The 26,583-nt window shown below is 43.4% G+C and overlaps 1 protein-coding gene across 1 annotated transcript in view; it reads right to left on the bottom strand.

Moving 5' to 3' along the window:
* PREX1 (phosphatidylinositol-3,4,5-trisphosphate dependent Rac exchange factor 1) overlaps positions 1-26,583 on the bottom strand; it is a 1,235,108-nt gene that overhangs the window by 502,358 nt on the left and 706,167 nt on the right. The window contains exon 10 of the mRNA XM_069651281.1: positions 14,031-14,178. Within this exon, the coding sequence (XP_069507382.1) occupies positions 14,031-14,178 (148 nt within the window). The remainder of the gene's footprint in view (positions 1-14,030; positions 14,179-26,583) is intronic.

Below are 26,583 nucleotides of genomic sequence, written 5' to 3'. Positions count from 1 at the left end.
TACAACACAACCTGGCGGCGGTCACAGAGCAGGACTCCCTTGTAAGCTGGTCAGTCAACTGGATGGCCCAGAGACGCTTCCGAAGGCTTACTTGGCAGGAGATGATGAAGTCGCCGGGAATAGCTGTTCCTGCTATTCCAAAGGTCGAAGCACCAGTACAGGCCTTCTGGTTCGATCAAAGGAGGAAAGGGTTTCACAGGACGACAGCAGCGCAAAGGAGGATTCCTTCAGCGGGTCACCAGCGATTCCTCGGTCCAGCCTCGTGGTTGCAGGATACTTGGCTCCTGTATTCCTTCGTTCGTGAGAACTCAGGAGATCGACATGGTAGTGGTGTTTCCAGCCCCCTCTTATCCACGGTTCCCTTCGCGCCAAAACGGAGGGGAGCCAATGGGAGATCCGCTCATCAACACACATACCATACGTGGACCAATCACGGACCACGGTGGTCCCAGGCATTCACACCACCCTAGACTCTCTGGCACCCAGGATGTGTATTGGGACCAGACATCCCAGCCCACACCCTGGAGGCACACAAACGACATGTAGAAGCCCGCGAAAGCATCCGTGTTTCGCGGGAAAGTACATGCCCAAATAAGGGAGGCCCCGGGTCAGCTCGACCTGGGGAAGGTGAAGGGAGCAAGACGGTCAGTGGACAGGACAAAGGAGCCTCGTGGTCTGGCCATTTTGGGAGCCAGGCCACCATTTTGGGTTCAGTGCGAAAAACGCGCTCAGAACGCCAAAAGGAGCTCAAAATACACAAATCGATCGCTGCCACCATTCCAGTCCCTGAATGACTTGCACCGATCAAAATACCATCCTAAAAGAGTATCTAGGGCCTGTAGAAGGCTAGAGACCCAAGAGAGCTGTAACTTAGCTTACAGTGCCCTCTTGTGTCATGTTGCACTAAAGCCGCAGCATGATAAAAGAAACTACGGGAAACAGCATTCCCCGGTACTGACTGTCTTAAGGGCATGTCAGTTTCCCCGTAAGAAAAGAGCGAAAGCCCAGAGGAGTGCGGCAGAAGGCTGCACTTCTCTGGCAAAGTCAAGAACAAGGTGAAAAACAACAGCAAAAAGTTTAGGGGTTGCCACATGGAAGGAAAATTCCCTACAATTACGAAATCTTTCCTAACACTGGGTCTTTAGTTGTAGTAGCATGTGTTCCAATTGTTGTTTCACTGATAAGTTCAAGGATGGCCTCCGCCTCCTCGTTTGAAAACCCTAGGGTTTCCGCACATTTATTTGTGAGTCCTTCGATGTCTTCAAAGGACATTGTGTTACTGAAAAATGGTATTAAATACTGGATGCTGTTGAGTCGATGTGTGCCTCCACTTGCATGTGTCTCAAAAAAAGGAAGGGCAAGATCGTAAGGAAGAATAAGTGGGCACCACTTTGTGTGAATAAGTATTTCTTGGAATATTTCTTCATACACGTTTGAATACTGGAGGGAGGTTTAGAAAAAGATTCACAGGAGCTGGCTACGATGAGTCTGGAGACTCCCTGACTCGTGTAGCAAAAAAATCCAAGTAGACCAGGTAAAACAACCTGACCACGTAGCCGCTCTCCGTATATTGTCCCAACTAAAGGGTAATATAATTCACAAGGATGGTACTGTTATCAGTATTGAAAATTCCTTTAGTAGAAGTATATTTTGGTAACGTAGAATGAATCACTGGTCTAAATCAAGGTTTCATTTATTTTTAAAGCAAAAAAGAATTGAAAATGATGACTAATATAATCTTAGTCGGTATGCGGCAACCATCTCATATAGTTGCAATCAAATAATAGTGCCCATGCATTTCGGAGCATAATGCTCCTTCATCAGGGCAGGTCTCTGATTGCATCATGTAACATAATAAAACGAGGTATTAATAAAATCACATAATTAACAAAACGGGGAAACATTGAATTTAGTGACATATATCACATTTGTGCATGAACAAGTTCAAAATTAAGGACATAATCATGAAAATGTAATCGTAATATATAATGTGTCACATACCCGAACAGGTTTGATTGCAGGTTGCAATAGTGAAATGGTGGAAAAAGAGATGGAGAAAAAGGCAAAAAAAGTTAAATGAATGGTGGGTTAACCAAATGATGCATCTATGAACTGTAAGGAAGAAAGTTTGAAGTTACCTATGGAGACCGGGGTAGCCAGTGGTAAAAAAAGGGGAAGATTCCCTAGACCGTGATACCCTACTGATGAGTACGCCTAAATCCAAGAAGGAACTCAAAACTCCAATATATGTCTCGAAGTTCTCCATCCAGAGTAACAAGATAAAGAACTCCATCAAAAAACACTGGAGCATTTTTAAAAATGACGTCAGGGTACAGAATCTTTTTGAACAGCTACCAGTATTCGCCTACCAGAGAAGTAAAAACTTACGAGACGAACTGGTCCACACACGGCCCTCCATGAAGGAACCGATTACTTTACCCACAGGAACATATCCGTGTTTACACTGTACCAATTGTAATCTGGTAATTAAGGGTAACACAATATATCATCCCAGAACAGGCAATAAGATTCTCCTTAAAACCTTTGGAACTTGTGATAGTGTGAATGTCATATATGGTATCAAATGCCCTTGTGGGAAATATTATGTGGGTCAATCCACGAGAACTGTCAAAACACGGTGGAATGAACATCGGTCTTGTATACGCAACAGTAACCTTAATTCATCCGTGGCACGCCATTGGCGGGATAAAAACCACAATTTGAACCAAATCAGGTTCCTGATCCTGGAAGTCATAAAGAAAACCAATCCACATGAGGATTTGGGCCTGCAACTCGATCGAAGGGAAACCTTTTGGATAGACGGACTTGGTAGCCTCTATCCACATGGCCTCAATGAAGAGATTAATTATCATTGTTACATCTAAGTTGTCATGGTTATATGATCTATTTTTTTGTGGCGAAACACTTTTTGTCTCTTCATATTAAGTATTTTTGACTTTTTGCGCATTGCAACCTTGACCATGTTGGGTATGGGTTGCTTTAATATAGTTGAGGGTATTTTTGTCGTTCCATATTATTTGCTAAACATACTCATCTATTTAATTCTATTGGATTATTTCCTGGATACTCTTCCCCTCTCCCGAACTTCGGTTTGGGACCCAAGGTAGCATTGTTGCTACCTACTGGGACTGGTGTCCATAGAAATATTATAGCTTTTATACATCTGTGTAACACTATAACTGCTTCTGACATTTATAAGCTTCTTGTGCATACATTATTGTGTTATTTTACATTGCTCCATTTAGTTCTACATTATTTTTTTTCTGTGCGCATAGTATGTTTTCTATGTTCATTGATTACTTCTAATGTTCATTTCTCTATGTTCCACAATAGCTGATTCACACTCTTTAATACTTAAAATTAGTTTGTTTGTTTTTTAATGGCCTCTTAATCTCACAATACAACACACAATGAATACCGCGCTTTTTACTTGACTGATACGTCACGCTCTACTGTCACGTGTCTAAGTTACAGTTCCCTAGGTAACGCTGTAAACTGGCGATGTCACGTGTCCATTTAAGTTACAGTTCCCTAGGTAACGCTGTAAACTGACGATGCGAACTGGCGCCATACTGCCACTCGCGTTTCTATCCTCTGTGCACTTGCAACCCCGCGAGCGCAGGTAAGCACATCACTACCCGTCCATTTGACATTCCTATGTAACGCTTTGGTTATCCTCCTGATACACTGTTACATTTTCAGATTCTCGTCTGATCGAATTGAGTCCAGTGACTGCCGATCCTTCGTGAACCGGACATTTGTTCCCCTTTTTTTACCACTGGCTACCCCGATCTCCATATGTAACTTCAAACTTTCTTCCTTACAGTTCATAGATGCATCATTTGGTTAACCCACCATTCATTTCACTTTTTTTGCCTTTTTCTCCATCTCTTTTTCCACCATTTCACTATTGCAACCTGCAATCAAACCTGTTCGGGTATGTGACACATTATATATTACGATTACATTTTGATGATTATGTCCTTAATTTTGAACTTGTTCATGCACAAATGTGATATATGTCACTAAATTCAATGTTTCCCCGTTTTGTTAATTATGTGATTTTATTAATACCTCGTTTTATTATGTTACATGATGCAATCAGAGACCTGCCCTGATGAAGGAGCATTATGCTCTGAAATGCATTGGCACTATTATTTGATTGCAACTATATGAGATGGTTGCCGCATACCGACTAAGATTATATTAGTCATCATTTTCAATTCTTTTTTGCTTTAAAAATAAATGAAACCTTGATTTAGACCAGTGATTCATTCTACGTTACCAAAATATACTTCTACTAAAGGAATTTTCAATACTGATAACAGTACCATCCTTGTGAATTATATTACCCTTTAGTTGGGACAATATACGGAGAGCGGCTACGTGGTCAGGTTGTTTTACCTGGTCTACAAGGATGGGAGCTAAGCCATGGCCAGAAATACAGTGGACTATTGTACATCATAGTCCATAGAAGAAAGCAGAGAGTAGAAAGCAGGAGGAAGCAGTTAGTCCAGAAGAAATGGACAGAATTTGCCATATATGAAGTATTGACAAGTGGTGAAGGTGTGGCAACACAAGAGTTACATCAAACATACATCGGGTGTTGCCAACCGATAACCCTGTGTTGCACTCCTATGTATTGTACACTTGCATCAAATGAAGAGTTCTTTGATGCGGTCTGTTAACTTTGAGTTTGATACCTTATCCAACTGTATGTTTGAGACTTGGATTTGAACTGCTTTACTTTGTATTTATCCTTTGTAATGTGTTTGAATACCTTGTGATATATAAAATATATGTGTTGTGCACCTGTAGTGTGAATGTTCTTGGTGGCTCTTGAACAGACTAGATCAGGTGGACATCTTTCCATTTAAATACATAGCTTATTTCTGCTATGAACACATATGAGTACTAGATTACCATGTTTTGTTGAAGAGTTTCACGCATACCATTGTGAGGGTGTCTTCGATTGCTGGGAGATCCCTTCTCACGATTAGCTATTAAAACACATAGGGGATTCCAACCCATTTGGAGTGCAACACAGGGTTATCGGTTGGCAACACCCGATGTATGTTTGATGCTTTTTCTGTGTTTTGATCTCGAGTGGCCTCGGGATTTTCCCTGCTGCACCTGAAATGTAATGAATTGATTGTACTAAATCTGCTGGAACGAGTATTTACGTTTACATTGATTCTATGAACTCTTTGTAGTGCCTCCCACCCCATACCCTTTTGCAACACAAGAGTTACAGCCAGCTCAGCCAAGCAATGTAGGGTACCCTACAGATCAAGGGGGGGGTACAACTTCTGGCCACAGGCTAGTGGGAATGGACTAACACTCTTCTTCACACTATGAGAAACCTGAAGGTGTCTCCCTGACTAGTCCCCGGGGATCTTTCATCCAGGTGGCCAGGACATGGCCATTGCTATTGGATCCAGTTCCTGGGGGTGGACCAGTGATGGAGGATCACCTGGATGGGGCGGTCCTCGGGGAGTAGAAGAGGGACACTGATGGGTGAGCCGTGGTATACCCCTTCTTCAAACACCATTTTCCCATCCTACCACGTAGGATACTCAGAAACTCTACCTTCCTCCCTCCCCCCCTTCCGACATGAGCACTCGCACAGTACGAAAGACAATGGACTAACACCAGAGCAGTTTACCTGACATGTCCCAACACAAGGGTCAGGCAAAGTCAGGCAATTGACCCGAATAACACACACCTGACGGCCCTTTCCCATCCCTACAGGGATAAAAGGTGGAGCACGAGAGCACACTACGAGCAAGATAAACTGCACGATAAGAGAGCTATCCAAGTACGGCAGTTCAAGAGAAAGGTGGCGAGAACCAAAGGGGCGATAAGGAGAGACGCCACCTTGCCTTTTCAATCTTGGCCCGCAAAGCCTCCATGAAAGGAATCATAAAACCACTGACAATAGCCAGCAGGTGTTGCAGCAGATGTCAATGGTACACAGAGCCCTCCTACGCTGATAATCAGGAGAGGGGGAAGAAGCTTGCTACCATGGTACCATCCTTGACTCCAGATGAAAGGAAAGCCAAGCGGTTCATCACAGCCAGTGAGTCAAGGGGAGAACCGATAAGAAACCGAAACTTTGTTCAACGAATGCTACAAATGGCAAAGTAAAAGAAAAATTGAAGAACTGTTAACTCTTCAAGGGGAATCCAGCTGCAAAGGGGTCTGACACCACGTGAATGTTCACTCTGGAGACTCGGGCTAGTTCCCCCTACTGTTGAAACTGCCAAAACCAGAAGGCCGTAGGAGAGCCACAAGAAGAAGGTCAAAGTGGTCATACAGGGGTCTAGCAAAATCCTCTGTACAGTCGAAAGTATTTGACTGACAAACCATTGGAAAACTAAGGGAAGCGAATCCTGCATAGTGAGGAAGAAAACATAACTGTTAGATTGGCAAGAGTGAACCTGATGGACAGATGCCTGCAGAACAGGCGAAGCATGATGCCCGGTGAACATTGTGTTGACAAAGAGTGAACCCCGACAGATGAATGTCCACAGTGAACTTCTTAAAAAGATATTAAGATTTGTGAATGCAAAAGGTCAAAATATCTTGAATACCGGCCATAGTGAACCTGGCGGAGGGAGGATGACATTCGAGAGGAGTCTGAGCCCGAAAGAGAGGGTTCCGGGGGTGAAAAGTCATCACTCAACATACATATAGAAGGAACATTTTGTTTATTGTTTTGAACACATCAGGTTTGCGGAGGCAAGAGACCTTTTGTAGAAAAGAGACTTAACCACCGGAGGTCCTGATATCTGAGAATTGAACTGTAGTCTTGTGCTGGGAAAGCTCCAGCATATGCTGTGCTCCGGAGTTCCACCTCGTGCCATGCTCAAAATGTGGGGAAGAGAGACCCCTGGCAACCACATCCTGATGTATCATTTGTGAACACTTTCTTTCTTGTGCACCCTATCCCACACACTTTTTGTATTTAGTTGTAAGGATTGGCAATAGTTTATTTTAGTATAGGCCCTTTTATTTGACAAGACACCACTAGGACTGCTTTACTATTTGAAGGTTGCACCTTGCTCCCATCTTAGATTTAGGTTTAGATTAGGCGTTCTCCCAACCTACCTATACAGTTTAATAAACACCCTTGAACTGTGATCACTTGTGTCTGTCTATTCTTGATACCATGCCTTCCTTACAACACAGTGAATGCACTGATCTTTTGTCAAATCGCCAGAGTTCATTTGAAGTTAGCAAAGTCAGACTGTAATTCAGACATGAAAGTACAGTGCTGAGGAACTGCTCATGAGCTGAAGGATCAGAACTCACTCTAAGGTCCAATCGAAAGGATATGCCAAACATGGTAAATATTAAGGTGTCTTGAATATTATTTAAACTTCTAGCAGAACAACTGTGCATTTGCATGATGCAAACCACATTGGTGTTATGATATAAATACAGCAGCATGCTATTGGTGTTGTATAGTTAGTTTAGTGTGGTGGAACCTTCTCCTTCCAATCCTATAATGCTTGGAACCTTCTCATGTGGCGCTTCAACATGAAGGAGCTCTTGTATGTTGGAATTTCAGGACCCCCCAAAACATTCTGTGTTTTATCTTGCATTAGGTCTTTCCCTTGACTATACTGATTTTTTACTTCTTTTATACTTTTGCTATTTTGTCTTATTATGTACAATGTAAATTGATGCCACTGGCTAGGTACGGGTACGGGGGAGAGGGACAACACAGCTGAAGGGTGCAAGTCTAGTGGTGAAATGGAGATATGCACTAGGTGTTAGTTATTTTATTTATAAACTCCCTTTGACAAAACTGCATGTTACGAAAAATGTCCAGAACTTACAAAGGGCAATGCAAGCACATAAACACCCCCCAGCTTAACACAATGGCAATATCGAGTCAAGCAAAAGTTGCAAAATATCCACAAGAGTACTATTTGCCACGGAAGGGACCGGAGGCAAGGCACATAAATCTACGAGTCTTGGAAGAATAGCTCACACCTTTTAAACATTAACCATTGGAAAGGAAAAAAGGAAATATTTCCAAGCGCACAATATTACCTGGGTGGTGGGGTAAAGGGGGTGAAGGGTATATATAGATGTATAGAGGTAACCATCAACTACTGGGTCCACTGAGGGGTTATGAGCTATCCGCTAGGACGAGTGAGGCTTGAGCAGTCTACGGCTTCACTCAGAAACACAAGGTACAATATTTGTTTTCATAGTCCTCCATTGAGAATTTCACGTTTTCTATAGGGGCCTGTAGGGACCCATTCTATACAACACAAGCTCCCGTACTACATAAAGTCTCGCATTTTTCTGCAATATAAAAGTGTCGCTTCGTTTTTATGTAGATGGTCCAGAAAATAGTTTTCTAAATGAGTGGAAGCAGCTTTAAACATTTTTTAAAAAAACTTAAGAGAAGCACCTTTGTATTTTGTAAAATGCTTTCCTCTGATGCTCAGCAATTTTCAAGCAAATGATTCCCCTTTGTTAAGGCCGAGGCCCAGTTTCCTGGCGCAATGTCAGCTTGTTTGTGTTTGCGAGACGAGACGTGGGATAAGGGGAGGCCTGGTGTTGGAAGGCCTCAGTTTCTATCCCAGAAAAGAAGATTGATACAGTGCTGTGAGTGCAAGTGCTGCTCCTGTACTGTATTGTATTGTACGGGTACTTGATAAGAGCATGAACAAAGACCAGTCAAGTCGCTATATCACGACATGTTTTTCCAGCATCGCTTTTTCCTTTTGCTCCGTGAAAAGAGGGTTTACGTGAGGATCGTAGGTTAGGATCTTAGAGTGCTTCTTTGCATTAAGTTAATTTGTTATGTTGCAGCTCCTGAGATAAGAGCACCGTGGTCAGAGCAGCATGTTGCTCCATGTTTTGCTAGTGCAGTGACCAGGCTTGGAGGAAACTCGCACTTGTAAGTCAATGGCACTAACAGCAGAAAGTGCACAACAGGAGCTACTGTCAAACCTCTGCGCTGCAGGAGTACAAGGACGAGCAGAGGCAAAAAGCCTCTAACTCAGCCCCCACACTTCTACAAACCAACACCCAAAACAATTACAGAGGTAAAACGAGCACACTCGAGAGATGTACCTCCTTTGCCGTTTGTGGTAAAGCGCGCAGAGGGAAGACTATAAACTCAAGAGGGGTGCAATGTGGTTCAGTAGTAACCCAAGTAGCAAAGTATAACAATATAAAATAAAGTTATGCCCAATCAAGGGTCTATACAAATATACATACTTTAAATGCATCATATCCGATAACTAACAAGAAAACATGTCAAAAATCCACCCATGTAGAAAGAACACAGAATATGCAAGATAGCAAATACAGCACTGTGGGTAATGACACAGGGGAGAAAAGGCCATTAAACACAAAATGTTCAAAAAGGATATATTCCTGAGTTGCAGAAAGGGATTCATGTAATATGGCCTGTCTCCTGGGGCCAAACTGGACCAAGGGACAGTAATCAGGCAATAATACAATCTGCAGTGTCTTGGAGATCTGACAACAGTGAACAAGGCTTCTCGGCTCTTTTCAGGAGTTTGAGTCAGTTTGAGATGCAGCAGTTGCAGTCATCAAGTGAGAAGCATATGTCGTGGCAGGGCCGAACGGAAGGAGGTTGTGGTTCGAAGCGTTACTCAAGTGAGGCAGAGTGTCAAGGTCACCAGGTTTCGTATGTGTTCGAGCTGGTGACAAGATGTAGAGGCAAGTCGGTTTGATGCAAGGGCTAGAAAAATGCAGTTCGGATAGAAAACCAGGGCAGTTCAGTCAGTGACTTATCGCGATGAAGAGGCTGGTGGTTTCGAATGAGGTTTGAATGTGGTAGAGTGCCAAAGGCCGCTCTTGAGGGTCCTGTTGGTTCTGACTAGGTCGAACATGCTAGAATTATGGCCTGCAGCAGTTTGACAGTTTTATTGCAGGAATCCTGGCTGTCTTGGCTCTAAGGAGATGCAAATCCCACTTCAGGGTCTCAAGGAAAAGATGGGTCCTTTTTTCGGTCTTGCATACATGGGGGGGGGGGTCTGACACATGCCCTCAGGGGTTCGTCAACACATTGGGGTCCTGGCCAGTAGTGTGGCTGGCAAAGATGCAGATCTTGTTCCAGCAGCAGTTCACCCCCTCTCCTCCACCCATGGTTCCTGGGGACAGACCTTGCCACTTCCTTGGAACACCTTCCTTCCCCTCACAACTAGGAGGGCTTTGGAAAGGATTGCTCTCCCAACAGGGTCCAACACAATCCTTTTGGAAGATTTGAAGTCCAAGGATGATTAAAACATATGGTGGGAGACCCCTTCTTTTAAAGGCAAATGTACACTGATGAGCTGGACAAAAGCAAGGTGCTTCAAGGGTCTAATCCCTGTCCTCGGAACAAGTAGACTTTGCCTTCTAACATCACAGCCAAAGTGCTTCGCACTACAGCAAGTGGAGGTGACAGGAGGGAACGATAGAGGAAGAGAGAAACAAGATGGTGGAACCTTCCTCCAGCTGTCAAGAGCACTCGCTGTCTATACTAACCCCGCCCTCTTCCTTTCTAAATAGAATCCAGGGCCTGTTGGTATTCAGTACCCTGGTGTGAGGCTACTCTTATTGTGTATGGGTGTGTCGCTTGATTGCTGTTCCCAGGACAACTTCCGGCAGAGTGGCTGTCTCTCTCGGGAGGGTTTTACCTGCACTAACAAAGGAACAAAAAGAGGCAACTTCCAAAGCTACAAACTTTGCTGGAAGCATCAAGGACATACTGTCTCGGGGGAATACAAATAACCCATTCCTCATCTGAGCTGGGCTCACCGGGCTGGCATATGCAATATTACATTGATGTGGCTCGGATAACAGATTCTGGCCACCATGCCCTAAACACAGGCATGGTTTATATAGAGAGTTTAGTGTGCCACCAGGACGGCAATCTCACAGTTATGTAGTTTTGAGGAAAAGGGATGCATCCGTTAAATGCAGTGCCTGTGCTGCAGAGACGTGACTGTCACTGCAGCTGTCAAATAGGCACCCGTGTTGTCTGAACCTGCTCTGTGCCACTGGTGGAGCAGCTGCTGCAGGTCAGGCGACTGATCCAGAAGGTCAAAGGTGAACAATATGCTTTTGGCACAGACCTTTGCGAAAGGGGAACCCTGTTAGCAGGTCACACTTTGAGATGGAATGACCCACATAATTGTATTAATACAAATCTAAAAAGCCAGGGCTTCCACACCATTTCCAGTTGGAAATTCCGCACAACAGCACTCAGTGTGCCAGTGCTTCACCCAACACTTAGTTTGGGCCTTCAGTGGTACATGCATTACCATTCTTTTTCCCCGCAGTGCTTTTTTCTAAAGTTTCATGCTGTGAAAGGAGTGTTTACATGCAGGGCCCTTGGTTAGGATCTGAGAGTTTGTTTTGTTTTGTTTTATTCATATTTATATAGCGCACAACAGCCCGAGGACATTGTGGCACTTGTTACAGTACAAAGCTTAGTTACATAGTCATGAGGCGTGCATTTGTTACATAATGAGCAGTTTGAGCAAGGATACAATATATATACAAGGTTACAATATAGTTATATTACATTTGTGTTTATTTTACAGTATGCATGACAGGAGTAGAGGAGGAAGTCGCAGTGCTAGTTGAGGAAAGTGGTCTTGAGGTTGTTGCGGAAGACAAAGATGGAAGTTTCAGCTCTAAGGGTGGCAGGGAGGGAGTCCCAAAGTTTCGGTGCAATATAGGAGAAGCAAAATGATTGTAAATGTGGGATCAGTCCCTGTTGGTGCGCTAGTGACCACTCTCGATTGGTTCCAAAACCAGGCTATAAAATTAGTTCTGATTATCCTGGCAGCAAAACAAATACTACCCCCTCAAACTTCCCACAAAGTTTGTATATAACATTGAAAATTAAGAATTAAGCTTTGGGGGAGTGTCTTGCGCTCTAGGTCAGTCCTTTCAATGAAAAAAATATTTCAAACAGACATGGCATACGATTTTGAATGATGTTTATTTTCCAAAAGAACAACAGCCGACACATGTTTCGACCCCTGGTCGTTGTCAAGGCCTGAAGTTAGATCCAATGTCATTAACGACTAGTAGTTATAATTCTCTCATGGGACCACTTAGACATCAAACGTATTTCCAGAAGAAATGGTTATTGGTACTTCATATTATGGAATGGCGGATTTACAAGCAAACTGAGTTTCAATGGGCCATTTCTGGCATGAGTATCTTTATGTGACCTTCTAGTTGTAGGGATAAATCCCTGGTTCCAGTCTATGGAGCAGTCCCTTTTTGCTCCTCAGCAATGCTTTTCGGCCGAACAGCTTCAGCCCTTGACAACGACCAGGGGTCGAAACACGTGTCGGCTGTTGTTCTTTTGGAAAATAAACATCATTCAAAATCATATGCCATGTCTGTTTGAAATATTTTTTGCATTGAAAGGACTGACCTAGAGCGCAAGACACTCCCCCGAAGCTTAATTCTTAATTTGCAATATAGGAGAAGCCTAGACCTCCAGCTGTGTCTCTCTTGATGCGTGGTATGTGTAGCTGGTTGGTGTGCTGAGCTCTGGTGGGGCGAGAGTAGAAGTGGTCCTTGATATTGCTTCAGATAAGTATGTGGGAACAGTGTTGTTGATGCATCTGTGTGTGATGGTGTACAAACTTTGCAACTCTTCTATTAAGCAACAGTACTGTGGGTCCGAATAACAGGTCTTTCAATATGTTGCTAGTGCAGTGACAAGGCTTGGAGGAAACTCATGCCTGTGAGTCAGTGGCACTCAGACCAGAAACTGTGCGCTCGATAAGAACATTTGTCACTGCAGCAGAAAATGAACGCAGTTTTCCAATGCGGTGTCAATAGCAAATGATTCTGGCCTTTGGTAGCAAGCAGTTTGCAAAATGGGCATCCATGGGCCTCACGTACAACAGTCTGTTGAAATCTGTTAATATCTGGCATGGATGGCATAAGGCTCTATTTATGCTTCCAACTCTAACTAGTTGCATGTATTTAGAGAGAAATGCAACCTAAATAATGGGTAAATGGCATATTTTTTTATTTTGAAACAAAGGTTATATGTATGTGAAGAACCTTTTGGAAATGTCCTATACATTAAACGAATACATTCCTGTTAATTCAGATTCCCTTTTAATATACATGACACAAAGATAACATCCAAATGTGTCGGTTTAAGCTTTGATCCCATTGCAGTGCTTTTTGCAAGACCTGTATAAGTTTACAGTTCAGACCTGAACATGAAAGTTCCCACATGAGGTGTGAGTGACAGTATATCAGCAGCACTCAGAATCCAAAAATCAGTGCGCTAGCGGGAACCTGGCATAGTGGGGCTTTCACCATGATTAATCCTTTGTGTGGCCCTCCAGATAAGTTGGATTGTATCGCCCATTAGTCCTACCCAGCCTAGGTGAAGGATCCTGGGTGATGTACTCCAAAAACATCTTAGAGGCCGCAAATTGAGCAATCACTGTCTACATAGACGCTTGGAGGGGGATGCAGAGCAACTCAACTGCAATGAATGCTTGCAAGTGTACATTCCCAACAGGTATCATGAAATCAGCCAGGATCACAATAAGCAGCGCTTGAATGGGATAGAGTTTGAGAACAAGACTGGCAGTTGTAAGGATGAAGGCGAGCTCCAGTTCCTTGGCGGGCCACAAAGCTATTAAGAGACATTTTCAGGAGCAGACGCTTGCCAGTCAGAAAGGGTATGCTGCCCTCGAAAGCACTGCCCAAAGTGGTCCACATTTACTCGCTGCTCTCCATCTGGAAACACTTTTACCAAGCTTAAATAGACTCTGCTGGCAAACTAAGAACTATACTGACAACTGAACATGAAATACAATCATGATTAATTCCAATGGGCTGAGTGTGTAATGGGGATCATTACTCTCTAATTAATCCCCCATCAGAACATATCTGATCTGGCAAAACCCCACAATGCTTGCAAACCACACATGCGCATTTGGTTTATGCTCTGAAAAGCCCTCTTCAATCAGGCCGGAACTTACTTGCCAAGAAAGCACTTGGGGACTGTGCTGAATTTTCTCCTCCTGTCCTTGATGAGGCTGGCTTTCTTGCTCATCATCATGTGATACAGTTTCTCCCCTTTCTCGGCTATCATTACATAGGCGTCCCTCTCCATTCCGAGTTTAAGACCTGCAATACAAATGAGGCTTGTGTTCAGACTGCAGACAGTGTTCCCGTGCACAGCGGCCAACAGGAGGAGAGGGGGATGGGATGCGGTCCAACAGACTGAGAAGTTGCTTCTTTCAGACTCATGGATGGGAGCATCATTGCGGGCATTCCTAGGCCTAGGGCATAACAGTTTAACAACAGACTAGCACAGATAGCAGGGACATCGACTTAAGAATTCAAGACTCGCAGGTGATCAATGAGTGATGCCCAACTGCTGAACAAACTGAAGTTGGTGTCGCAGTCTTCACCAAACTACTCCTCCAGTGCAGCAACTGCCAAGATGAACCCCTTTCCATTCATCATGATCGCGGTTGCAAACAATACAACAATCATACATGTGCTGGAACAGTTATAACCTCAGTTTCCAGAGTACCCATTTGTTTACGCTCTTAGAATTCCTCACTTGGTGAAACATCGAAGTGCAGCAAGTAGGTTGGCTGATCCACACACTGAAGAAATAGTAGCACACAGGTTTTTGGAACATAAAAAATATATGATGGTGAAAGTGTGTGATGCATTTTCTGTTATATACCTATGGAAGGCTGCAGATCATTACTGCACCAGCACACGAGAGGACAAAATTACACCAAAATCAAAAATAAATGTAACATTGGTATTGGTTCTATTTTTTCAAAAGTAAGACACGATGTAGCATTTCTAAGATCGCTGTTGCCCTATTTGTTTGGGACATGTGGTCTTAACCGAACCAAGACTGAGATCACACTAAACCAGCGGCGCAGAAAACTACCCATGAGGCCTACTTTCAACTATGGGACACAGGTGAAACGCTGCCACTCATCCCCCACCCCTCAGACCTCTCCCTAGGGTGCCCCATGCAGCTCAATGACCCAAGACCAGCTGGGAAGGTTGGTCACTGCTACTAGTCTGATTAGCATCTAGGGACGTATGCCTCAAGGTTGCCGCATTATGGCTGCATTAAACACTAAACTTAGTCCCCCTATTTATTTATTGGTCATTTGTATACAATTAGCAACAACTGGTTCAAAGCGCCCACATGGAAACCGGATGGGGACAGGGGAAGGTAGACAATGAATTACAACAAAGATAAATAATTGAATTAATAGTACAAACACATAATGAGAATAACAGGGAGGGGAGACAAACCTACTATGTCTTGTGAGTGTTCAGAACATGCAAGTGCAGAGGGGAGGGGGTAGTGGATAGGTGTTGTGGTGCTCATGGAGAAGTGCTCAGGCTGAAGTGCTAATAAAAGAAGAAAGTAAGTGCAACCTCCTGTGGGGAGGGTGAGCCCAGGTAAGTGCAGTAAATAGACTGCGACTGGGATGAGAGATGTGTGGTTCAGGGACCAGAGGATGCATAAGAGCCCCGCACATCAGTCACGCTACTGTATGATTAGCAGGGAAGACTGGAGGAGAAGGAAGAGGTAAAGAGAAAGGTCTTGAGGCTTTTTCAGAACTTAAGGAAGTCCTGCTCAAGACGCAGAGGGAGGGGGAGGCTATCTCACAGGAGCGAGCCCGCTGAGGAGAGCGACCAACCTCCAGCTCTTTGTTTAGCAAACCACATCACACGCAAGGAGTTGGTGTCAGAGGAATGCAGGAGTCTAGAGTGGGAGTATTTGGTAAGGAGCCCCAGATAGCCTTGTGGATGATAGAGAGATTTTAATTTAATCTGCTGATACTGTGAGCCAGTGAAGGCTTTGTAGGGCAGGAGAGATGCAGTTCCTGGGCGTGAGGCCAAGGATGAGTCTAACTGCCCTAGTCTGGGTTAGCTGGAGGGGGTCAGAGGGTAGACGAAGGAAGATTAAGGAGGAGGCTATTGCAATAGCCTAGCCTGGAGAGAACCAAAGCATGGCTAACATTGAGTCTCGGGGGAAGGTGAGGAAGGGTAGAGTTCCTTTGCGAAGGAATATGAGGGATGAAGGAAAGGGAGGAATCTAAGATGACTCTGAGATTCCTGGCTTCAAAGGAGGGGTAAGGGGGGGGCATGGAGGAAGGCCGGAACAAAGGGAAGAAGTAGCGTGCAGGGGGACCCAATAGGGAGAATCTCAGTTTTGGTGACATTGAGGCACCTACACTTCTTGACACAAACTACACTCCAGAGGAGCACCCAGATGTGTGAGCCACAAAGCATGGCTTCAACTTAAAAAATCAAGATGGTATTTTTTATTTTGTGCTCATAGACCTTAAGCAGGTAATCTATATAAGTATGTTGTTAACGGCGTCTGGCCTCGACGGCAGAATATACATTCAGACTGAAACAATTCTTCGCGACCAAGGTATCACACAGAGGGAAAACGTGACATTTGGCATTCCCTAATCAAAAAACCATCGACCCCGAGGCACTCTATACACAAAAAGTTGAAACATTTTGGAACTTTTCCTGAAAATCAAGAGGAGCTTAAGAGCTGAAATAAAAGATAAGCATTGTTGAGGAAAGTACCTGAAGACTTTTTGTGTGATGCATTGTCAATTGCATTTCGGAACAGGTCTTATTTAGTTTTGTTTACTAGACAGGTCTTTTTGTTAGTGTTGCACATTTCCGTTGGATCATGCCTCACAAGTTAGCAGCAGATTAGAGACAACCCATTCTGTGATGTGTTACTGTTGTGAATTGTGTACTAAAAGAATTAAAAAAGTAAAACATTTGGGTGAAATATTTTATTTAATAACATTTGATATAATATCCCGAATGACAGTTGTGTGCACTGATTAATTCTTTCTGGAAGCATGGATGTGTCTCAAACTACAAAAACGGTTTCTGTGAATCATGCCAGACAGACCTACCCTGTCTGCTGCCTTAAACCTAGCACTTCCAAAATGGCTGGCTGCATTTCCACTGTTTGTTGCCTTTATTATTTATTTATTGTTATTTATCTGTTTCTCCTCTGCTTCGCACTTTCCACTTCTCCCTCCTTCCATGCACTTTTCCCCTCCCCCTCTCCTATGCACTTGCGCATTCTCAATGTCTAGTAAGATCGCTGTTTTGTTCTCCCCTGTTCCCCTCCCTTGCCTTGTCGCGCTCTGAAACACTTGTGTACGAGCGTGATAGAAATAAAATATCAATCAGAAATAAAACAAATATCAATTTGAGAAAATGCGCTGTTGCAATAGGTACAGTGATATCAACAACCACAGCAGGAACCCATTTGTTGTTGCACTGCACCCAGAAACTGCCACATGGCGCTCAACTAAAGGTACCAATATTAGAATGCCCCTTGTGATTGGTCATAAGTGTTCAATACCTCAGCAATGACAAAGGCATACTGCCCATCAAGAAGGTGGCTGCAAGTTGCACTAATTGGTTTGTGGTACTGTGGCTGCTGGCAATCTACTTAATGCAGGCACTGGAAGACTAAAGGCGCCCCAATATTCCAGGCATGGTTGCATGATCAAACCTAGTAGGTTACTACAGAATGCAATAACTATTAATGAATAATCAAGATGAATTAGGGGATGTGGCACACTGTAAATGAGTGAGCTTCTAGATTTGCTGTGCTATCAGTGCAATACGACAGCCTAGGAAGGACCCTTTTAAAATGAATACAATGTTTTTGTTTCAGGTCCTTTCCAAATGAGCAGAGTGAAAGGTTTGACTGGATGCCATGAGAGAGCTTGTTTCAGAGCTTAGGAGCCAGAATGGCGAAGTACCCTTCACTTATATTATTGTAACACTGCTAAGCAATGACACAATTTGAAGCAAGTGTAAACTTCCTATGAGCAGGTCAATAGCAACCCAAACAAAAACTTTCTACAAGCAGCTTTTTTTAAAAAAAACATAATTTAAGAAAAATTAAGCTGTGCAACAGAAACAAAACTAACTTAAAGACAAAGTAGTGGCATTTTCTGTAATTGCAAGCTTCCCAAAAACAACCAAGGATGTGGAGTTCTGAACACTTCTCCAAAGTAGTTTGCTCAGAACCTTTTACTGCTCTTGATTTGAGTGTTGGTATATTTAATAAAAAGCCACCTGATGAGATGAGAACCGGAACAGTGCTTATTTTTGTGAATACATTTCAGAAGATAGCTAGTGCCTAATCAAACAATGTATCCATCTCTAATCACCTTTGTCTTCTAAATAGAAATTCATATTGCAATGATTTATGGTAATCACAAGTATTTCCTAATTCTAAAGGTTAAGAATCTAGGAGTTTGCTAATCATTTGGAGACATTGCTATATTGTAACGCAGTGGTCTTCAAACTATTGGGCTGGCCCCCATAAGGGGGTCCTGAAGATGTCCAATGGGGGCATGAGGCGCTTCAAAAATGGAGTACAGTGGCTTCTTTTAATTGAAAATATAAGAAGCTTTGAAATTTGAGGGGGGAGGGCTTACAACATTTTTAATCAGTGGGCGCTCAGCAACCAATATTTTTACTAAAAGGTGGGTTCAGCATAAAAAAGGTTTGAATGGCAATGTTTCAACGTGTGTCGAGAATATGTCAAGTATCATTCACGCGAACATGCTGAATTTTTATTCTTGCTGGAAAATCAGAGATATGATATTTTCAGCTCTACGTTATCATGCGCAAGAGCCATTAGCATCCTGTTAATTCAGGTTTCACCTTCTGAACAATCTCCAACACACCACTGGGCAGTGAACAAAGTTAGTTTATCGCTACCGAAACAGTTGCTCAGCGCCGCAAGAAATTGGGATCCTAAGTCAAGACAACATTCGATTAAAAAGATCTGTATCTGCAAAATTGCAATAATGAATGTTGGGTTGAAACCTCAATACTATTATATGATGCAAGATCATGTGACTGGCAGTAGATAATGGACTTTGTGTCAAACACTTGTATTACAATAAAGTTTTATGTTTGTTTTATGCTTATGTTTGTGTAAAGTCCAAATTCTGGATAAAATCACAATAAAGTAAATAATAATAATTTCAATTTTGTACAAATTGCACCAAGTACTAACCTTGCCTAGTTTAAATATTGAGGTATGTTTAGCAACGGCAGATTTACGTATAGCTAGAGCCCTGAGGAAGAGAAAGGTTTTATTGAAATACCTGTTGGCTTAGTGTTTGTTCATATTTAAGCTAAAAAGGCTCACCAGTCTGTTATTTCATGTACACGGGTTATTTTTCGTAAGTTACAATGTGTGATCAATAAACAGGCTTAAGGATTGGATAGCCAATGGTTTTCAAGCTCATTAGTTTCATGCTCAGATTACCATAGTATTGAGTGAGTGCATTTGAAACGTGAAAAACCTTTTCATTTTCACATTCTGTAATTTAGAATGCTAGGGAAGTGTTCCCAGCAATATTCAAGTATTGTGCGACACCAGTTGGGATTTAATAGCAGCCAGATAGCGCATTGGTCAGGATAGATCATCCCTAATTATTGTAATTATACATCATTTGAACAACCTACACAAAAATAGACTTGGGGGTTTCTGGGGCTACATACCCCACAAACATCTGCAGCAAATTCCTCTCTGCATTGGAGGGGTGTGAAGACAGCTGAAGAGGTATTTGAACACTTTGATCAAATCTATAAAGGAGGGGATTGATCAGAATGGTTTGCAAATTGCAATGCAAGTAGGCCATTGGTGCGTGTCGGGAAACATAACTATGTTCTTGGTAGCCTGCTCGTACTGACTCAGCCTGCATCAGTGGTCATTTCCCAGCACTCCTATGTTTTGTGCCTTCCCATCTCAGCTCTATCAGCCTAAATGGCTTCAAATACACTGGAACTCATTCAGAAAAGAAAGGCGAGAGCTGCTCACAGGTGTGATTTAAACAGTTGCACACTTACTGTACAAAAAAAGTAGCAGGCGCCCCTCTCTAGAAAGAACATGGCATGATAACCTGGTCAGTGGTTTTTACCCACTTTGAGAGACCACAGCCATCCCTTTTTGCTCACTGTACTTTTCACAAAGGAGGAAAATGCATTTGCATATCAGTCTTTGTCCCGGCCACAAGGGCAGTCCAGCACCAAAATGCCAGGCAAACCTCCTTTGAACAAGAGTACCAAAAGCAACGCGAGACATGTGTTTCAGACTTGTTGGGCCGCATCAGTGAGGTGGAGGTGTGCCTCTCTGAGCACAGTGAGCAAGGGTCATTGTCTGGGTTCAGCCAGGTAACTTAGGGTGACCAACCCAAAGTTCCTTGAAAGAAATACTAAAATGGTAGCAGGCGCCCCTCTCTAGAAAGAACATGGCATGGCAACCTGTTCAGTGGTTTTTACCCACTTTGAGAGTCCACAGCCATCGCTTTTTGCTCACTGTACTTTTTACAAAGGAGGAATATGCATTTGCATATCAGTCTTTGTACTGTAATACATGTCTGAGTAGATGCCTTGAAACATGTGATCCTAGTGCTTAATTTCTATGGCTGCTCTCTACTCCATGTGGGGATGTCACAGCCATCTTGGGATTGTACAGTCAACGTTCACTGCAAAGGATCGGCCTTTTGAAAATCTCTTCCGAAATTGTATACATACGGATTAACAATGTTGCACAGTGTATTATGTTAAATAGGCAGAGATGTTTAAGTGTTATTAGAAGCTGTAAATTACCATTACAGAAACTAAAATGTAATTATATGAACTTGTACAAGAATTACCATAAAATGGAAATGTGATTTTAAAAAAAAATACTTTAAAAAGAACGCCCATTAACCATTGTGGATTATCCTTATTTTCTGAGGTCAATGAGTTCCTTTTCAAGACAGACCTGCCAAAATGGAGGCGCAAAATTGTAGTAGGTCTGTAAAGATGGAAACTTTAGGTTCTATATATACATAGGAGTCTTGAGAGGCCAGAGTCGGACAGGTGGTGCAAAGAATTGATGAAGGCATGGAAGTCAATCCAACGGAGAAAAAATACCACTCCAATACACTCATAGCTGAAACTGACCTATTACCAAAACCTTCAGTAAAGCCTCATTGGAAAGGTAACTACTAGCAGCATGAGGTGCTCACATGTGGACTTTCAAATGAACCAACTACTACTTTACACAAAAGTTTGTACACTCATATGTTCAGGCAAGCGTTTTAATAAAAGGTTTGTCATCCTAGCCCTGTTCCTCATTCGAGGCTCTTTTCTTGGAAGCCCTAAATAAAGTATGGTGCAATACATGTGTAACCATCATTTAATGCTGGGCGTTAAATAAGTCTCGTTTAACTGTATGTGACCGTGGAAAAAAAATCATGTCTAGATGGTTATGTGAAGTAGGTTGTGTGTCATTTACTATTGCGAGGTCCAGTGTTTGTGTCTTGTGCATCTGCCGGGAATGGTTGCCCGTTTTTTTTATTTCGGTCTATTGCACTTTTCTGGCATCCATTTTGTATCATTTTTTGGCTCCTGTGTTTGAAAGTGACAATATGGCATGTGGTGGTTTCGCCTGCCTGCAAGGGGAGATTTTGCACCCCTGAGGCGATCCCACCTCACAGTTTGGGAGTACTGCCCTACTGGGTGCTAAGGAGTGGGAGAGTCTCAGGAAAGAAAGAGCTTGCGTGTTTCCCGAAGGAGAGAGTTGCGGACGAGAGAGGGTTGCAGGCAGGCTCACCTGCCGGCTTGTAGCCCTGTGAACAATTTAGGAAGGCCTGCTCGGCAAGCTGCCGGTTTCTTTCCCTCATGCATACCTGCCTAACCTCCGGATTTTTCCCAGAGACTCAGAAATTGTAATCATTTCTTTGGGTCTCCGAGGAAGTCCTTGGAATCTCAGGAATTTTTGTGTTCTTTCCGGGTCCCGTCAGATCCACCACCCGATTAGCTGCCAAAGACTGCTGCCGGTAGCCAATCGGGTGGAGGTTTGGCGGCCACAGAAACGGCGCAAATGTGCCTTCTATGAGCCCGTTGTTGAGGTGGGGGGGGGCAGCTTTCACTGTTTGCTTTTTTTTAAATCCCTGCAGGACTTATCCACCGCGGCTCCCTGCCCGAGTGTGGCTTTGTCTCTGCAGCAATGACTAACACTTCCAGCACATTGGCAAAAAGAATGCAGGTGAAGCAAAATAACGCAATACATTTCAAAGCGAACGCGCGTTTCCTTTGCTTTCTTTCTTTTTGCCCAGGTTAGGGTGGACTTAGCCCCATTGAACTACAGCCATCAGGTTTTCAGGCTGGACAACCTACCACTGCACAAAAATAACCTGATGAAAAACAACTAAGGTGAAATGTCAAATTTCGGTATTGCAAAATTCGGGGAAAACCTTTGTATTGGTTCTTGGTGTTGATTTTATGGAAGGTGAATGAATGCCTTTTGTCCTATGCAATTTGTGTGGTTGTGAAAATGCAATTTAATGAAATATGCATATTTCAATTTAAACTGCACATTTCTGATGTCACATCACATTACAACAGAGTTTACCTTTTTGACATGTGGGCGGGGCCATGTGAAAATGGGCGGGGTTTTGTGTGACTGTGGGCGGGGCATACATCTCAGGATTTTTGATTTTCAAATGTAGGCAGGTATGCTCTCATGTGAGGAAGGCAGAGAGGTGTAGGCAGGCTGCTTGCGTCGCTCCTCTGGAGCACAGCGCCAGTGTTATAAAGAGCGTTCAAGCTCTGTGCATGCTTTTCTTTCGCTTCGGCAAGTGCGCAGATGAGAGGTAGCAGGTGGAATATGTACATAGAAAGGGGACTGGTGGCCTGCCCAGTCTTTATTTCGGGTTGTGCTCCGAGGCATTTTCTGCTGGTTATTATGCGCCTGTCATCATGCGAAAAAAAAGAGAAAAAACAAAGTGGTGTTGACTAGCCGTCTTAGCATGGCTGGCTTGCATGCTGGGACCCAAGACCCAGTTTATAGGGTGTTATTTATGAAAAACGTGTGGGTCCGCGTTAATGTATGAAATACGTGGATGGAGATGTTTGTCCTTGTTCCACGCTTATGTTCACCCAAAGCTGGCTGGCAAGTGTTGGCAGCATACCCATCCTCGTCGCCAGTGATGTGGGCTGCCTCCGGTCTACGGGCATCCCACAGATGTTGTTGGGATCACCCAACAAGATAGGTGCGCGGGGGGGGCAGCCAGCGAACCCGTGGTAGGGGAGCACCCTACGGCGCCCGGTGTCACCGGGTGCAGGTCTCACTATGTGGGGGGTCACCCCCAGCCCCCGGCAACCGCGGCTCCGAGGGCATTCGGGCCGCGCTGCACCCAAGGCCACAACCACGTGGCAGGCCCACAGCACACACAACACAGACACGAGTTGCCACTTCCTGGGGCTCTGCTGCCCTGCCCTCGCAGCGCCAGCAGAGCCCCTTTTATTAGGTGAGCGTCATGACACAGTCATGACACTCACGCCAGAACAACCACTAGACCACCACACAACATGCCTTACCCTCTTCAATAACTGATTTAGCGAGAAAACATGTCTCCGAGACGGAGAAAGGGTTGGTTTCCCCCGTCCCATTTCTCCTCTCAGATGTACTGCTCGGAGATTACCGAACTGCTAAATTCACCAACCAGAAATACTTCTGGCTCTCCTATATTTTGAAGTCACAGAACTCTCCCAGTAAGGTCTTACTTGGAAGCAGGGACCTCGGTTTCTGACAGGCGATATTGCGTGAAGGGTTGGCGTCCCACTCGCAGAGGAGACATTCCATGTATGTGTTCACCATCCAATGAGCCCATCCGTGCTCCGTTTGTTATGATGCACCTGGAGAAGGGACGTAGCTTAAAGTGCCATAAACGGATACATCCCGTTTCTCTCTTGCGTGGAAGCTTCACTGGGACACTGCTTTCATAGGATGTTTGTTGTGTTCTGGATTTGGGTTTTCACAGGGAAAAAAGAGCTGGGCTCCTTGTCCCTTCCACATGTAAACAGCATATGCGAATTGGCAGGTGGAGGAGGTGGAAATAGCGTGGACTTGTATGGGCGTTAAATCAACAAAAGGCATCAGTCACATGGTGTGGGTCTGTATTTCTTTCTTTGGTGCCCTTTCAGAAAAGAGCCCTGTAGGGTTTTCCTCAACCCAGCCTCCTCTTTTTTGTTGTTTTCACTCAACACTTTGAAATTTCATGAATCCACATATGACAGAGGAAAGGTAAAGGGTTTTTATTTCCTTGGCCTGTGTTATTGGTCCCGGGAGAACCCCGTTTGATTTTACGAGCTGCGGTCTGTCATGTTGTCTGGCTTAGCGGTTTGTTCGTGCAAGTGTTTTTCTTTGTGGTAGACTGCAGCTACCAGGGAATGGGGAATTGGGCATTTCTACTAATATGAGGTGTTAATGTTTGAAGAAATACATTTTTTTCTCCATTTATGGTGCCAGTGTAGGCGTATATAAAATGAAGGCACCGTATTATATACCAAGATAGGTGTGCCTCCAGGCTACCATTGTAATATGATCTCATGAAAGGTGATGCGTTAGGCAATATATGGTACCTGATAGGTGTCCACAAGGGCACTCTGCCTATTTGTGATGTTCCATTATGTATTCATCAACAAAAGAAAAAGGTTATTTGTCCAATATAGGCATCCTTAGTACAACCCATTGTTGGAAGGGGCTGTTTTATTCAAGTATTTAATATTCATGTAGAGAGAACGTTTTAATGGGTTATGTACTTGGAACCTTCCGTGACTATGATGAAACAATTCTAGATGTTTTACAGTATTCATGCATTTAATATTTATATTATGAAGCCACCCGGTCTCCAGGGTGCTAAATGCATTAGTGTGCCCGGACTTTATTCAGCTCATAGGGAACAGTCGGGTCTATTAGTACACAATAGGTCTTTCCTTTGAGTCTTCCCATAAGGAAAGGGGGTTCTGGGGCTACGCCTGCTCTTCGCCCCAGTGGAGGCACTTTTCATTTGACATATGTAGCGTTGATGCGTCTGTCCATTTATAATTCCCGGATCCCACAAATCATGCATGTGCGCAGTAAGGTGCATGGGCACATTCTCAGCTTTACCTACAGGTGGTGGATCATTGATACGTCTATGAGGCGCCTACACCTTACACAAACCTTTACTACACAAGGACATCAAAGAATATATCTATTTCCATGTTTGACGTTACTGCCCCCCTCGTTATTTGTGTGCTAGGCATCTTCCGTTCTCAGACAAGAGTAAAATACAGCACATTGAGATATCACTTGATCAATAACAAAGGTACAATCGGTGTGCCAAGTTTAATAACACAAAGTTCAAAATAGGGAAGAACTGAGATGAGACACATTAACTTTAATTCGGTTTGCCTTAACATTTAGGAAATCACTGCATTGTGCATCACAAAATACAATGTAATTTTTTACTATGCGGCAAACATTTGCAAGTCGTTGCTCATGCAAAACTAAAATTAAAATAAAACACCTAAGGCATTGGGTGACAGTTTCATTTACATTTCAGTACTCAAAAAGCTACACCAATATAAATTCTAGGATTTCTTTAATTACCAGAATGGACAACTTCTTTCTTTACATAAAGCCCACTAAAGTTATTAATGCCAGATGGTTTGAAATACAAATATAGATCCAGACCAGAAAACACAGTTTCGTAAATTAGTTTTCAATTTACAACCTGCTGGGAAAAATTAAAATGAATTGCGGGGGCCAGAACAACAAGGGTCCCAATGTCTCTGTGGACCCAATAAAACACTACCATTTATTTTCGTTGGCAGCATTTGCCGTAGGTGATCGGGAAAATAGAAAATTCAAGAGACTTCAGGGATCATTCAAAAAAACGAAATGTGAACTTACGAGTTGAAAGAAAAACACATGCAATAGTAGTAGAAATATTTATGAACCTTCTCGGAAAACGTTTGGTGCTAATCCGCCACCGAACAGAACAGTTGAACAAGATTGTGCTCAAGTATATTTCACGTGAAGGATTTGAAAAGAAGACATGTTTTTCAACTAGAAGTTAAAAGGAATTTTGACAGTTAATCCAATCCCTCATAATGTAGTGACCTATAAACCCATACTTCCAACGGGAAAAATGAAACAAAGTCCAGTGTGCTAAAGGAAGACTGGCGGACGGTGTCACCCATGACATGGGGGTACTTGACAGCCATGCAGGTATTTAGTAACAATACATAGGCATAGCATAATGTCGCCTGAGGTTCCAATTAGTCCTATACTAACTTTCCCATATGAGCCTGAATTCCTGGTACAAACCTTTCGAAATGTTTGTCTGAAGTGCAACCACGTGAGCTGAAAGGGGAAATGCTTGAGGCAGCTTTCAAACAGGCAGGTTGTCATTGGTGAAGGCAGCGCTAGGTCATTTGGGGAAGGGTAAATGAACTGGAGTAGAATTAGAGTTGCTGAGTAGGACGAAAGGTCGGGGGAATGTAAGGGTTTTAAAGAAGGAAGCTACCACAAAGGTGTCATGGTGGTTGCTATTGTTCTAGGTTGCTTCATCCCCAATTATTTAGTTTTTTGCCACAACTTTTTGACTGAAAAAAAACGCATCCAAAAATTGTATTGTTCATTTTTGGGGTTTGCTC

Source organism: Ambystoma mexicanum, chromosome 3p, assembly GCF_040938575.1.
Source record: "Ambystoma mexicanum isolate Mex_15411 chromosome 3p, UKY_AmexF1_1, whole genome shotgun sequence".
In the NCBI taxonomy this organism is placed as follows: Eukaryota; Metazoa; Chordata; class Amphibia; order Caudata; family Ambystomatidae; genus Ambystoma; species Ambystoma mexicanum.
The sequence above is the reverse complement of the archived record's forward strand: the minus strand, read 5'-3'. Positions and strand labels throughout refer to the sequence as shown.